This window comes from Malania oleifera, chromosome 5 (assembly GCF_029873635.1).
Source record: "Malania oleifera isolate guangnan ecotype guangnan chromosome 5, ASM2987363v1, whole genome shotgun sequence".
Classification (NCBI taxonomy): Eukaryota; Viridiplantae; Streptophyta; class Magnoliopsida; order Santalales; family Ximeniaceae; genus Malania; species Malania oleifera.
In genome coordinates, this window is record NC_080421.1 from 47360100 (window position 1) to 47373979 (window position 13880).

The following is a 13880-nucleotide window of genomic DNA, read 5'->3' on the forward strand; positions in this document are numbered from 1 at the left end:
CTCTTACTCGATGGTTGTAGTATCTTGCCACCCTTTGTTAGTAAGCGGTGATTTTTATGCCAGCCTGATTTTGTCTCTCCTTTAGCAAGTCTATTTCCGCCCTGAGCTCTTCGTTGTTGTCCTCCTCGTTGAAGTATTGCCTCCGCCAAGAGGGGATACCCACCTCTGCCAGGATGACAACTTCTACCCCAAAGGCTAGCATGAGTAGGGTTTCCCCTGTCGTAACTCACTGGGTTGTGTGGTATGCCCAGATGATGGAGGGGAGATCTTTTGCCCATCTTCCCTTCATAGATTCGAGCCTTGTCCTTAGGCCATATGGTATGGTACGATTCATGTTTTCAACCTGTCCATTGCTTTGGGGGTGTGCTACCGACGCGAAGAGTAGTTTAATGGATAAGTTCGAACAGAATTTTCTGAAGCGCTCATTGTCGAACTGTCTCCCGTGATCGGTGATTATGGCCCACAAAATTTTGAACCGACAGACCACTGATGTCCATATGAATCAGGTGATGTTTTGCTCAGTTATGTGGGCTAAGGCTTCGACTTCTACCCACTTAGTAAAGTAATCGATCGCTACCAGTAAGAATTTTCTTTGTCCAGTTGCTAGGGGTAGAGGTCCCAAGATATCTATCCCCCACTAGGCGAAGGCGCAGGGGCTGACAAGAGGGGAGAGGGGATTGGAGGGTGCGTGTGGTATTCCCCCACAACGCTGGTAGCTGTCACATCGTTTGACGAGCTCAATCGTGTCCTTCCTCATCGTGGGCCAGTAAAACCCTTGCCGTAGGGCTTTACGAGCTAAAGCCCTGCTGGCTAGATAGTTTCCACATATTCCTTCATGGATTTCTCTCAGGACATAGTCTCCTTCTTCTCTATTTAGGCAACGAAGGTATGGCAACAACAAAGATCGTCTGTACAGCTCCTGATTTATCAGTTTGTATCTCGCCGCTTTCCTTCTCACCTTAAGGGACTCCTTATTATCCCCTGATAAGGACCCGTCGATGAGGTAATGCAATAAAGGCGCCCTCCAGTCTCCTTCTTTGACTTTAGAATGCAATGAGTTAATACCGTACTCCTCGTATGAGGGTTTCGTGATTCACTCTAGGTAAATTGCATCCCTCCATTCTGAGCTGGTTGCTGAGGCCAATTTCGTGAGCGCATCAGCCTTTGTATTCTAAGCTCTTGGCACGCGCTCTATTTCGAAGTGGATAAAGGCCTTTACGTAATCTTGGGCCTTGGCCAAGTACTTCTTCATTTTCTGATCCCTAGTTTCAAATTCTCCTTTCAGCTGCTCTACTACCAACTAGGAATCACTCAACACCTTGATCTGCACTACCCCCAATGCTTCTGCTAGTCGTAGACCTGCTAACAAAGCTTCGTACTTGGCATCGTTATTCGTTGTTGAGAATTCCAATTTTAGTGCGTAGAGAGTCTCGGTACCATCCGGTGCCATGAGGATAAATCCTGCGCCTCCTCCGGTTGCGTTTGACGACTCGTCAATGTGTAGCGCCCATACATTTGATCTTCATGTTACTTCAGGGGGTCTTTCTATTGCGAAATCGACAAGCATCTGGGCCTTGATTGCAGGCCTTGGAAAGTATTGTATGTCGAACTCGCCCAATTCAATAGACCACTTCGTCATCCTCTTCGAACTTTTTGGCTGTTGGAGAATCTGCTTCAGCGGTAGGTTTGTCAGCACAGTTATCTTATGAGCCTGAAAGTAGGGCCTTAATTTCCGTGCAGCACAGATGATGGAGAATGCTGCCTTTTCAGTCATACTGTAATTCTTTTATGCTCCACTCAACACCTTGCTAGGGTAATATATGGGTTGATGTTGCCTACCTTCTTCTCGGACTAGAACTGAGCTGACCGCATTTGCTGTTGTGGCTATGTACAGGTATAGTTCTTCTCCTGTCTTTGCCTTCTTCAACAGAGGTGGGGAGCTAAGGTACTACTTAAGCTATTCGAAAGAGTTGCTCTGTTCCTCCCCCCATTCGAATCCTCCTTTCTTCCTGAGCGCTTTGAAGAAGGGTAAGCCTTTGTCCCCTGAGCAGGAGACAAACCTACTAAGGGAGGCTATCCTCCTTGTTAAGACTTGGATCTCCTTTTTCGTTCGCGGAGTCTTTATTTCTAGAAATGCTCTTATTTTGTCTGGGTTGGTCTCTATACCTCGGTGTGTCACCATGAAATCAAGGAACTTTCCTGCCGAAACACCGAACATGCATTTTGATGGGTTTAGCTTCATGTGGTACCTGCGTAAAAGTTCAAATGTCTCTCTTAGGTCTTCGCAATGCTTCTTTGCTTTCAAGCTTTTTACCAGCATGTCGTCTATGTATACCTCCATAGTTTTACCGAGTTGTTCTTTAAATATCTTGTTCACCAATCTTTAGTACGTGGCTCCTACATTTTTTAATCCGAAGGGCATCACTCGATAACAGTACAGCCCCCTTTCAGTGATGAAAGACATTTTCTCTTCGTCAGCTTGATGCATGGGGATTTGATTGTATCCCGAGTATGCATCAATAAAGCTGAGAAGTTCGTGCCTAGAAGTTGAATCTACCAACTGATCGATTCGGGGGAGAGGGAAGCTATCATTCGAACACGCCTTATTTAGATCTATGAAGTCTATGCAGGTGCGCCATTTTTCGTTAGGCTTCCTTACTAAGACCACATTGCTTAGCCACTTCTGGTAGTTCACCTCCCCGATGAAGTTTGCTTGCATAAGCTTTGTTACCTCCTCATCAATTACCTTAATTCGCTCCATCGTGAAACTCCTTTTCTTCTACTTCACAGGTTGGTGGTTAGGGTCCACCTGCAACCTATGTTCTATGATGGCAGGATCAATGCCCAACATATCGTCAATAGACCAAGCGAACACATCCGCGAATTCGTTCAGTAGCTGGCTTAGCTATACTCTTAGGGTGTTAGGCAGACGACTCCCAATCTGTACAAATCTCTTCTGGTGGCCAAATAGAGGTATGCGGGCAATATCTTCATCTACTGTGCTAATTTGAGGATATTCCCCCCTTACCTCAAGATCTTCCACGGTTAGGGTTTCTTTTGCCTCCATTTTTCTTTTCAATGCCATAACGTAGCAGTTCTGAGCTACTGCTTGATCTCTGTTGACCACCCCTGTCCCGTGCGGTGTGGGGAATTTCATCTTGAGGTGGTACGTCGACATTACAGCTCGGACTGCATTAAGAAAAGGACGGCCCAATATGATATTGTATACAGAGGGCCGATCAACCACCAAGAATTCTGTCAACGAAGTAACTAGCTATGGGGTCGTCCCTAGTGTCACAAGTAGTGTGATTGTCCCTACGGGATGAACCACATCTCCACCAAACCCAATTAGGGGGGTTGCGATTGGTTTGAGTCTTTCCTTTCCAATTTTCATCCCTTCTAGTACTGACCAGAACATAATGTTTGCCGAACTCCCATTATCTATTAATACGCGCCTAACTTTGTAGTTCGCCAACAACATGGAGAGTACCAATGCATCATCGTGTGGTTGCTGTACCCCTTCTTCGTCTGGGCTGTCGAAGATGATATCTTCATCTTGTCTGTTTATTTTACTATTTGGTTCCCCTTTTTCCACTGAGAGCACCTGTTTAGCATACCTTTTGCGAGCGCCTCCGTTGTCTCCTCCACTAGCAAATCCTCCGAAGATCATTGCAATCTCCCCTATGACTTGTTCTTCCTTGTCATTTGCGTTGGGTCTCCTTTGCTCGCGAGGTTCCCTCGGTGGATCTTCTTTTTTGATAAACCTTGATAGGTATCCCCTTTTTATTAGGGCTTCAATTTCGTTTCTCAGTTGAATGCATTCCTCTGTGTCGTGCCCGTGATCCTTGTGGAATATGCAAAACTTAGACATGTTTCATTTATGCACAGGAGTTCGCATGGGTTTGGGCCACAAGACATAATCTTTCTTTCTTATCTGCATCAGTACTTTAGAATGCAGTATATTTAGGGGTGTATAGGTGGAGAACTTACTGGATTGTTATCTCATCTTAGGGCTGGCGAGCAGCGTAGTGGCCTCATGCCTTTTCGCGGACCTGGAGGATTCGCCTATCTCCCGGCTATTCCCTTTCCTCTTCAACTCAATGTGACTTCCCCTAGTGTCCATCATCTCTTCCAAGTTGATGTACTTTTGCGCTCGGGCCATCAACTCCCCCATATCAACCGGTGGGTTTTCTCCTAGCAAGTACAGGAAGCTTCCAGGTTGGAGGGCTGTGGTCAGAGCTACCAATGCTATCCCTATGTCTAGATTACGAACCTTTAGGGTTGCGGCGTTGAAGCGATGCATGAATTTCTTTAGTGTCTCTCTTTCTCCCTGGACTATGCTCATTAGGTGGGCTGTTGTTTTGACAATCCTTCGACTGTTGAGGAAGTGGCCAGTGAATAGTTGTTCCATCTCCGAGAAGGAGTCGATTGATCCGGGTCGCAGGGTCCGGTACCAATCTCTAGCGTTACCCTTGAGGGTTGCTGCAAAGGCTCGGCACATAATGGCATCAGGAGCGCCTTGTAGTTGCATCAGCACCCTGAAGGTATCTAAGTGATCGATTGGGTCGGAGAGACCCTCATACCTCTCAAAGGTGGGCATCTTGAATCTGTTGGGCAGTGGGACCTCCATCACTTCTCTTGTGAAGGGTGGCTCCGAGGACCATAGAGACGCTTCCCCATAGAGGAGGTTAGTCTTGCCCTCTTTCCTCATTTTTTCTATCTGCTCTATCTTTTTGAGCCTCTCCTCCAATTCCGAGGATCTTTTTTGTTGGTTGACGTCTACGCTATTCACGTCTTCTATCTTTTTAGTAAGGAAAGTTTTATCCTCGCTCTCCTTTGTTTTATCTGTTTTCCGGGGTGGATCCGGACTCACCCGTTGTTGAAGTGGGGCGCACCCTTCCTGACTCTTTTGGCGTAAGAGCAGGTTGAGCATGTCCTCCATTTTCTTTTGAAAGGCGAGGAACTCCTCCCTGGTGACTCCTGAAGGATCTGCGGGTGTAGAATGGATTGACTAGGCTGACTCTTTTCCGGCGAGGCCATAGCTAGAGCTGTGTGAGGTGGACATTTTTTCAATGCCGGAGGGGGGAGCAAGATAAGTGCCTCACTAGAGTGGTTTCCCATAGACGGTGCCAATTGTTGCGGGATAAAATCAGTGATGACCAATAAGAATGCTCCCAGATCTCCGTTGACCTGAAAAGGATAGAAAATAGAAAGACTTGGAGGACCCAGGGTGTACTCCGGGGGATCACTCCGATGCCTAAATAAGTGGGATGCTCTACAGAGGCTGAATGCAACAGTAGAATAGGTTCAATGACTTACCTTGGCTTCTTCCCCACATCCCCTCTTATAGGGGCTCAAGTTGACCCTTGTTGATTCGTCTTTATTGCGCGGGGGCGTGAATCGCTCCTAAGTCATAAAGTGTTTGCGCCCATCACTCGGCTATTTAAGCCGCTAGCGTGGATCTCTCATCTTCTTTATTGAGTTGGAGTTGATTGCTCTCGTTAGGAGGTTTGACCCCGAAGGGGGGGGGGCTAGGTATTGACTTGCTCTTATTGGCTAGTTTATTTTGGGCGTATCAATTTTTAATAATTTTTGCAAGAAAAGAAAAAAAGAACTAATACCCTTCATATATTACATAGTCTTTCAAAACTTTTTTTTTTTTTTAATTCAAAGACTTTTAATCACTAAAATCATATGCACAAAATTAGAAAATTATCTAAAATATATATATTTAATTTAAAACAATTTAAAAAATCTATACCCTAAAAAATAAAAAAAGATTATTGTGAATTTTATATAATTTATTCAATTCCTTTGATTTTCAAAATAGTTATTATTTGAAATAAAATAAAGTATAATAAACTTTTTGAAAATATAGATAATAACTATTTTTATATGTTTACTATAATTTTATTTAATACATAATAAAAATACATATTTTTTATAAAAAAATTAAAAATCGTTATAATTCTTTCATTTTTATTATAGATTCGTAAAATATTTCATACTTTTATTTATAATTTTTTAAATAATTGCTAATAAACAATTTATTATAATTAATCAATTTGTATGAATAGACAAAACCAAATTATAATTTCTTTTTGTGAATAGAGCAACAGCCGCCGTTAAACGCCCCAGATCTGAGTGATCTGTCCAATACCGATTAAAGGTCCGCCCGAACTTGCGCCTAGGTTCCTAAAAACGACGTCGTTTCATCGTGCGTAATGCTGCTAATTGCTATAAATTATCGCCGTCTTGACAAATCCTGAGCCCTAGCCGTCGTCCACAGTCCGCAACTAAGGTTCGATCATCTCTCCCTCTCTCTCTCTGTCTGTCTCTGTGAGATCTCATTCCTCTTCCGACGTTCGACGATCGTGCACGCTTCACACGCAGACAGACACCTTGCTTCTCTTTTTCCCCCTCCAATCTTTCACTTTCCCCTCCGTCATATGCTTGATTAGTAGCTATTTATGAGATATCTGGTTTTCATGAATATTTGTGGTTGTTTTGCTCCTGTTACAGGTTTGTAGCTGCTTGGTTTGCTATTTTTTCCCTTAACAGAGGAAGAATCAGGTTCAATTTAGTTTCACTCTTAAATTAATTCCCAACTAAGTTTTGTGCGATTTTGTGCTTGTTTTTGCATTTGTTCTCGGACTGAAACTGTTTTTTTTGCTCTGGAATTATACAACAATTCCAAAAATCCTATGATTCAACTTTGGAATTATACATGATGGTGCTTTTTTTGTTTGCTTTTTCTGGATTTTTGAAAAAAATTGAATGAAGTATAGTGTAAAAACACTGATTTATCTTCAATTTATGTTTGCAGAAACAACAGTCCGCGCTTAGCTAGCAATGGCAGCTACTTTCTATAACCTCAACTCAGATTCTGGCTTGAAAAAGCTTGATGATTACCTTCTAACTAGGAGTTACATCACTGGGTAAGTTCTATGTTTTTTTTTTTTTAATTATAAATCCCACGAATGCAATCTTGGTTTTCTCGAATGTTTATCATATTTCCCCGTTGATGCATTCTTTAGTTATCAAGCTTCGAAGGATGATATTGCCGTGCATTCGGCTCTTTCAAAGGCTCCATTGGCCAAATATGTGAATGTGTCTCGTTGGTACAGCCACATAGATGCACTTCTGAGGATTTCGTAAGTTCTGATAGCTTTTATTAGTATTATCATTATTATTATAATTATTATTTTATTGTTGTTTGAGTGTGTATCCAGATAGTGTGTTTCATGTTTCAGTATCTTAATTGGTTTATTGCATTTGCCATTGTAGTGGTGTTTCCGGTGAAGGTTGTGGTGTTACTGTGGAGAGTTCTGCCCCCATCACCGAGGCAGTTGCAACTCCACCTGCTGTTGATACTAAGGTAAGTTATTATTATTGCTATTTTCTGTTCAATTATGCATGAACGATCTCCATGCCTGCAACAAGGTTTTCAATTGAACTCCTTTTTCACACAAGTAGGTTATGTTTATCACCATCTTGGTTGCGGGCAATCGTTTTATACAAACAGATGCTAAACAAATTAACCATTTGCTAAAATGCACTCAAACTTTGTTTGTTTGTTTGTTTATTTGTTTGTCTTTATTAATAAAAGAAAGTGTATTAAGAAAGATGAATAAGTGAATCTAACATGAAGGGGGCTTAGGCACAACGGTAAGTTTGTCGCCGTGTGACTTGGAGGTCGCGGGCTCGAGGTGTTGAAACAGCCTCTTGCAAAAATGTAAGGTAAGGCTCTGTACCATAGACCCATTATGGTCTGCCACTTCCCTGAACCTTGCATACGCGGGTGCTTTGTGCACCAAGCTGCCCTTTTTAATAAGTTAATCTAACATAGAAGAGGGCAAGTCAGAAGAGAAAAAAAAGATGAAAAAAGGAACAGAACTAGCAAAAATCAAATTAGAAAACCCCCTATCGGCCCAAGTGTGCGTCTAGAAGGGGGGGGGGGGGTGATGAATAGACGTTTTTCGCGAACAATAAGCATTGCTACAAAATAAAAACTTTGACAAGTAACAAGTGAAATATGTCACAATAAATGACAAAGCAAATAATCACAATAAATAAAAGGATGAGGGAGAGAGAAGCTCAACACAACGATTTAACATGGTTCGGCTCCAAGCCTACGTCCACGCCTTAGCACTAAGTCAAGGATTCCCAAATCCACTATGAATCTCCTTTCAAGTCGGAGAAGCCTTTACAACAAGGGTACACAACCCAGCTGCTCACCAAGAGCTACACCAAGGTGTTCACCAAGAAGCACCTTTTAATGGTTCACAAAGAACCTCCCAATACAATGAAACAAAGTAAGTGGATACAATATAAGGTGCTCCTTGAGTTGATAATACAAGTTCAATCCTCACACTACTCTTTTTTGCAAATGATGTGTAAGCAAGTGTAAAGAGCAAGAGAGTTTGAGAGCAAAAGTGAAAACCTAAAATGAATGCTCAATAAATTTTCTCAACAACCAAAATGCTTAATTAATTTTCAATGAATGCTAAAGGCTTATATTTATGGCCAAAGAGACGAGCATGTCGCTGGCTATCGATTGGGCATTAATGGAGAAAAGACAAGACCCAAACTAGCCATTATCGCACATTTATTATAGTCAGCTTGAGCCCACTCGTCGACAAGTAAATGGACTAGTTGAGTTACATGCATGCACCCGTTGAAGAATGCCCTGCTATCGTCGTTGAGTTTTCTCTGTAGGTCTCAGACAGGTCTTGGTATCTCTTCGTCGATGATTCCCCTGTTAATGTCGACGAGTCACCTCGTACACTAGTTGACGAATCCCCTGTATTCGTCGATGAGCCACCTCTGCAGTCTTAGACATGTCTCGGTATTTCTTTGTCGACGATTCCCCTATTCATGTCGACGAGTCACCTTTATAAACTAGTTGACGAGTCCCCTGTTCTTGTTGACGAGTCATTTTGTTTTACTACTTAAAAAGACTTCTGAATGTACTAGGACAAGTTTAAATGAAGTGTGATTGTTCTAATGAAGATCCAACCTTGTTCGAAGGTGATTTTGATCAAGTATAAGATATCTTGATTGATAAACCATGTTTGAAAACTCGTTTTGACATCTATGCAAATAGGTGACTCGGTATGCATGTGTAAACTCGATTTTAATGTTTCAAACCTAATATGAACTAAATGCGTATGCAATTGCTCAACTCTTGCAGGATATTCTCATACACATCATACGCACAAGAGTTACAGCATAAATCCTACCTCACACACAACCCAACAAGTATATAAAGAATACAAGCCTTAAATGCTCCGTTGGTTGTGCTTTGGGTGTGCTATGTATGTGCCTTGGTTATGACTCTTTGCTCATTGCTTCTTTGATAAATGTCTAACCCTTATGCTTGCATTGATATTGTTCTGTTTATCTAAACTGAACTTGAGGAAAAATATTAGCTAGCCTAAGACCCACTAATGGGTTGTTATCATCAAAACAAGTTGGAAAGAAGAACCTTAGCCACTGGGGCTAACACCCCCATTTAAACCCTTCCCATCATAATTCACAGAGCACTATTGGCCTTTCTCCATCTTCCTTTTACCACAATCCAGACCAAGGGTGAGTTTGGGCCCCCTTTTTTACCTCAACCTTTCATTTTTACAAGTAAAAGATGGATAACATGGTAGGTAAACAGTTTTTCCAGCTTCTAAAAAAAAGGCTGGCTGTTTTTAATAACTTTTATAAGCTATGAATTTGAAGCTAACTTGTTTCCCAATAAGTTTTGCTTTTCCATTTTGCCATTAGTTTTCCAAATATTTCAAAAATATCAATGCATTGATTACAATTTTTGAGAAACATATCCATTTTAGTCATTTTAAATATTTTCAAGCACTTTATGAACTTTTTAATTCTAACACCTTTTATTGTGCTTTTTATTTTGATATTGAAGATGTTTTTGGGCCTTCATCCTGGCAATTTTATTTCATTTCAAATTTGAAACTTGAAATGTTGCATGCCTAATTCCTTATGTTGAGCTATGTTTGTTTCACTTGGAACTTGGTACTTGGTTGTCATAATTACTATTGAATATTTTGGCATTTAAAGTTCTAATATTACTATTGATGTGTTTTTATATCACTTACCCACCAAATAGGCATTGTACACAATTTTAATAATTGTGCGTCTCACCTTCGTGAGGCATGCACCTTCGCCTCGTGCCTGTGTTCCAAGTACCCTCTGCGCCTTAGTGCGCGTTGTGCCTTTGACTACTATGCTTGAGGTGAAGTCTGATCAGTGGAAAATTTTAATAATTGTGCGCCTCACCTTCATGAGGCGTGCGTCTTCGCCTTGCGCCTTGCCCCTCGTGCCTCGGCTCCAGGTACCCTCTGCACCTCGGTGCGCCTTGCACCTATGACTACTATGCTTGAGGTGAAGTCTGATAATTACCACTCTCTTATCGAGAGCAAGCCATAAGCAGCTCCCCCACCATGAACCCTCAACCCCCGAATTGCACCCTCCTTTTTAACTTGGAGAATGAAATTCATGCAAAAACCTCAAAGCAAAGGTTTGTTTCTGGACTATGGGCTTAATTATTAACAGAGATGACAGGCTGTGTCAGGTTCTGATATAAAGCTTGATTTGGAAATGATCGGCCGACTAAAGCATCCACCTTCTCATTAATCTGTACCAAGCCCTCAAGCCTTGTTATCTCACAAGTTCTAGCAACTCCAAAGTTTGTTGGACTGTTGTCCATCACTACTACTTCCCGAAGAATGAAGATGCACTCCTGACTACACTTATGCAGGCACTGCACCATCTCTCCTCCGCAAACATATTACTTTTTGAGTCCACTGATCATGCGTACAGGTTTCTTCATGATCAAATTCTAGCAATTGCCAACCATGCATCTACCACCATCTCCAAAACTTTAATATCTTTGCCAATTCTTCCCGTTCATGCCCCTTGTTATAGAAATGGAGTTACGTTCGCCACTCAATCAGACTGCCCTAGTTCCAAGAAACTGCCTTTATGATTTGCCTTAATTGCCGACCAGTACTGGAGTTTTTCAAACTTCTTATATGAATGAACTGCTTTAATACTATGCAGCCAGTACTATGATCCATTTCCAGTTGCTCCTATGTTGGGATTTATCCTCCAATTGAACAAAGCTCCTCTCTCCAATATTTTCCAAAGACAGATTGAAAGTCTTGCCTTTTTACCTGGATGGACTTGAGGGAATTCTCCATCTCTAACTTTGATAACATCTTCTAAAAAGAGGAGAAAAAATCAAGTGAGAGAGTGAGTGCAAGAGCGAGAGAGGTATAGTTCCAAAGTTAGGAGGTCTTAACATTGTTTTATTATCTGCATTTTCCCGTTCCTGGAGTTGGTTGTGATAAACTCTAATTCATAATATAAAACATGGGTTTCAGGCGGCTGCTGCCGGTGATGATGATGATGATGATGATGTGGATTTGTTTGGTGAAGAGACTGAAGAGGAAAAGAAGGCTGCTGAAGAACGTGCAGCAGTAATGAAGGCATCTACAAAAAAGAAAGAGTGTGAGTTTCTGTTCTTATATTTATATTAATTGGGAACAATATCCTATTCTTAGCATGTTTTAATGATTGATTCTTTGCTTGACATTGGGAATAGAAATGTTTTATTGGATGATGGAATCTATAATACCTATTCTATCAGGGTCAGGAAAATTTTTTGTTGGTCTACTTATTAGATTAATGTTGTACTTAATTGTGTCGCTTGTTTACTTGCCTCTTGGTCTTGGTCATGCACCAATGTGTCTTGGCCATGCACCAAAGTGTCTTAATGCTTTTCTAAGTCTGTTAAATAAAAGAAAGGATTGTCTGCTAAATTCTTTGGATGCCCTTTATTGCTTTTAAAGGAGAAACATGTTCTTCCGTCCCTCTCTTCTCTTAACCAAATGATCCTTGTGACTATTCTCAGCTGGCAAGTCTTCGGTTCTATTGGACGTGAAGCCATGGGATGATGAGACTGACATGAAAAAGCTTGAGGAGGCAGTGAGAAGCATAAAGATGGAAGGACTGCTTTGGGGAGCATGTATGTTTTTTCTTGTGTTATGTTCTGATTTCTAATTTAAAATATAAGTTTTTTTATCAGTCAGATATTGTTGCATCTAGATGTTATTTATCGTCCGTGGAACTGTTTTCCTGTTGTTTCATCTGATTCCCCTCACTTTTCTGCTAGGTTTCGTTCCTTCATATTAAGCAATTTAGGGGTTTTTTTTTTTTTCCTGATTGAAGAAAACTGTCATTTGTTGAGTTGCATTTTTTGTGACTTGCCAACTTGTGTTTCAGCCAAGCTTGCTCCTGTTGGATATGGCATAAAGAAAATGCAGATTATGATGACTATTGTGGATGATTTGGTTTCTGTTGACAATCTAATTGAGGATTATCTGACTGTTGAACCTTTGAACGAGTTTATTCAGAGTTGTGACATTGTTGCCTTCAATAAAATATGTAAGTTACATAACTTCATCAGTAGCCTCTTATTGTTTTTATATTTTATGTGATAAAAATCATTATTGGGTTTGGTTGGTTTACCATACATTCCACAATGAGGTTTGAGCTTCTATTGAAGCTAAACTATACATCAAGAACCAAGTGTTGATTCATGTTTTCTTATTATTCGATTTTATTACAGAATTGATGATTCATCTCACCCATTGGGTATGGGAATGGGAGCGGGAGCGGGAGCGGGAGCGCGGGCTTTCTGGAAGTGGAGTTTTCCATTTATGCTATTTCTAAGTTTTATAGTTCCTGGAGACTTGGATATTAGTCCATTTTCCACCATTGCGGTGATTGTTACCATTGAAGTGGAGCTTTTCATTTGTGCCATGCTTAAATTTCGGTCATCATATATGCAAATTTGAAGCCAAACTGATTTTGCTTCTGGTCATGGTTTTGTTCTTTTTTCTTTTTCGAGTTTTTATGATGGTGTGTGGAGCTGAGAAAATAGTTTACTATTTATATGCAATTTTTATAGAATAACAAAGATGTTACCATCTTTTTCCCCCACAGTTACAAGAACTATGAACATGAAAATGTTGGAAATCTGAAAAATAGTGGTATTTTTTTAAAAAGATTTTTTGAGCAGTGAAAAATTTTAGAAAATAAGGTGGTATGTTTGTAAAAATTTATATTAGGGCATTAGGAAATATCTTTTCATGATTTCTTTTTTTAAAAAAATTTCAAACTTTAGTTTTGTGTATCATGATCTTAAAAAAATGCTTTAATAATTTTTAAAATTTAAATTAAATGGTCTTTCTTTTTGTAATTATTTTAAAATCTATAAATAAAAAATAAAAAAAATATTTTATACAGTTAAACAAGATCAAATTTATGAGCAAAATTTTAATTTTACACATTATTAATATATAATTTTTCTTAATTTTGTCATACAAAAATAAATTTTTATTTTTAATAGAATTTAATATAGAAGAAAAATATAATAAAAAATAATTTTCTCTCTATTTTTTTTTTTTAACTTTTTCAAATAAAATTTTTGATCTAAACGATGAAAACAAGATAAATACCACAAACAAAAGCATCTAGCATATAACTGCCCTGTTTTCATCTATCATCCATGTTTAGTAATCTATCATTTCACGTCATCTCCAAAATTTCAATTAATTCAATCATGTAAAGTTCTAATTAATATAATATAAGTAAGTCCTTTTAATAAAAATTTATCCTATAATTTGGAGTATGAAATTTAGACTTTAAATTTGAATAAAATATAATATAAAATTGTATTGATTCTTTTTTTTTTTTTTTAAAAATTCAATCATCTCGATACTCATGTTCCCGTTGTGTTGAGAACAGTTTTATTAATATTTAATATTTTTTTACGAAATTACAAAATTATTGATTTT

At 39.7% G+C, this 13880-nt stretch overlaps 2 protein-coding genes across 3 annotated transcripts; one reads left to right on the plus strand and one right to left on the minus strand.

The window, feature by feature from the left end:
* Window positions 1-3274: 3274 nt before the first annotated feature.
* On the minus strand, window positions 3275-3871 carry LOC131155960 (uncharacterized). Its single transcript, XM_058109413.1, has one exon. It carries the CDS (start codon window positions 3869-3871, stop codon window positions 3275-3277), a length of 597 nt encoding a protein of 198 aa, XP_057965396.1.
* Window positions 3872-6103: 2232 nt separating this feature from the next.
* Window positions 6104-12898, plus strand: LOC131155160 (elongation factor 1-delta-like). Of its 2 annotated transcripts, XM_058108107.1 has the most exons (9): window positions 6104-6301; window positions 6523-6573; window positions 6827-6938; window positions 7038-7154; window positions 7288-7378; window positions 11403-11529; window positions 11933-12046; window positions 12304-12465; window positions 12650-12898. In XM_058108107.1, coding segments are annotated over exons 3-9 (699 nt in total). In that variant the 5' UTR covers window positions 6104-6301; window positions 6523-6573; window positions 6827-6852; the 3' UTR covers window positions 12652-12898. The 2 variants fall into 2 exon arrangements, with proteins under 2 accessions (XP_057964090.1, XP_057964089.1); XM_058108106.1 differs by lacking the exon at window positions 12650-12898 and having other exon boundaries at window positions 6203-6301; window positions 12304-12518.
* The last annotated feature ends 982 nt before the right edge of the window (window positions 12899-13880 follow it).

Excerpts from the sequence above, each read along its gene's own strand:
- LOC131155960 (XM_058109413.1), bottom strand. The coding sequence starts at position 3,871 with ATGTCTAAGTTTTGCATATTCCACAAGGATCACGGGCACGACACAGAG.
- LOC131155160 (XM_058108106.1), top strand. The coding sequence starts at position 6,853 with ATGGCAGCTACTTTCTATAACCTCAACTCAGATTCTGGCTTGAAAAAG. Across the intron at positions 6,939-7,037 it reads ACTAGGAGTTACATCACTGG|TTATCAAGCTTCGAAGGATG; the intron begins GTAAGTTCTATG and ends TGCATTCTTTAG. Across the intron at positions 7,155-7,287 it reads GATGCACTTCTGAGGATTTC|TGGTGTTTCCGGTGAAGGTT; the intron begins GTAAGTTCTGAT and ends TTGCCATTGTAG.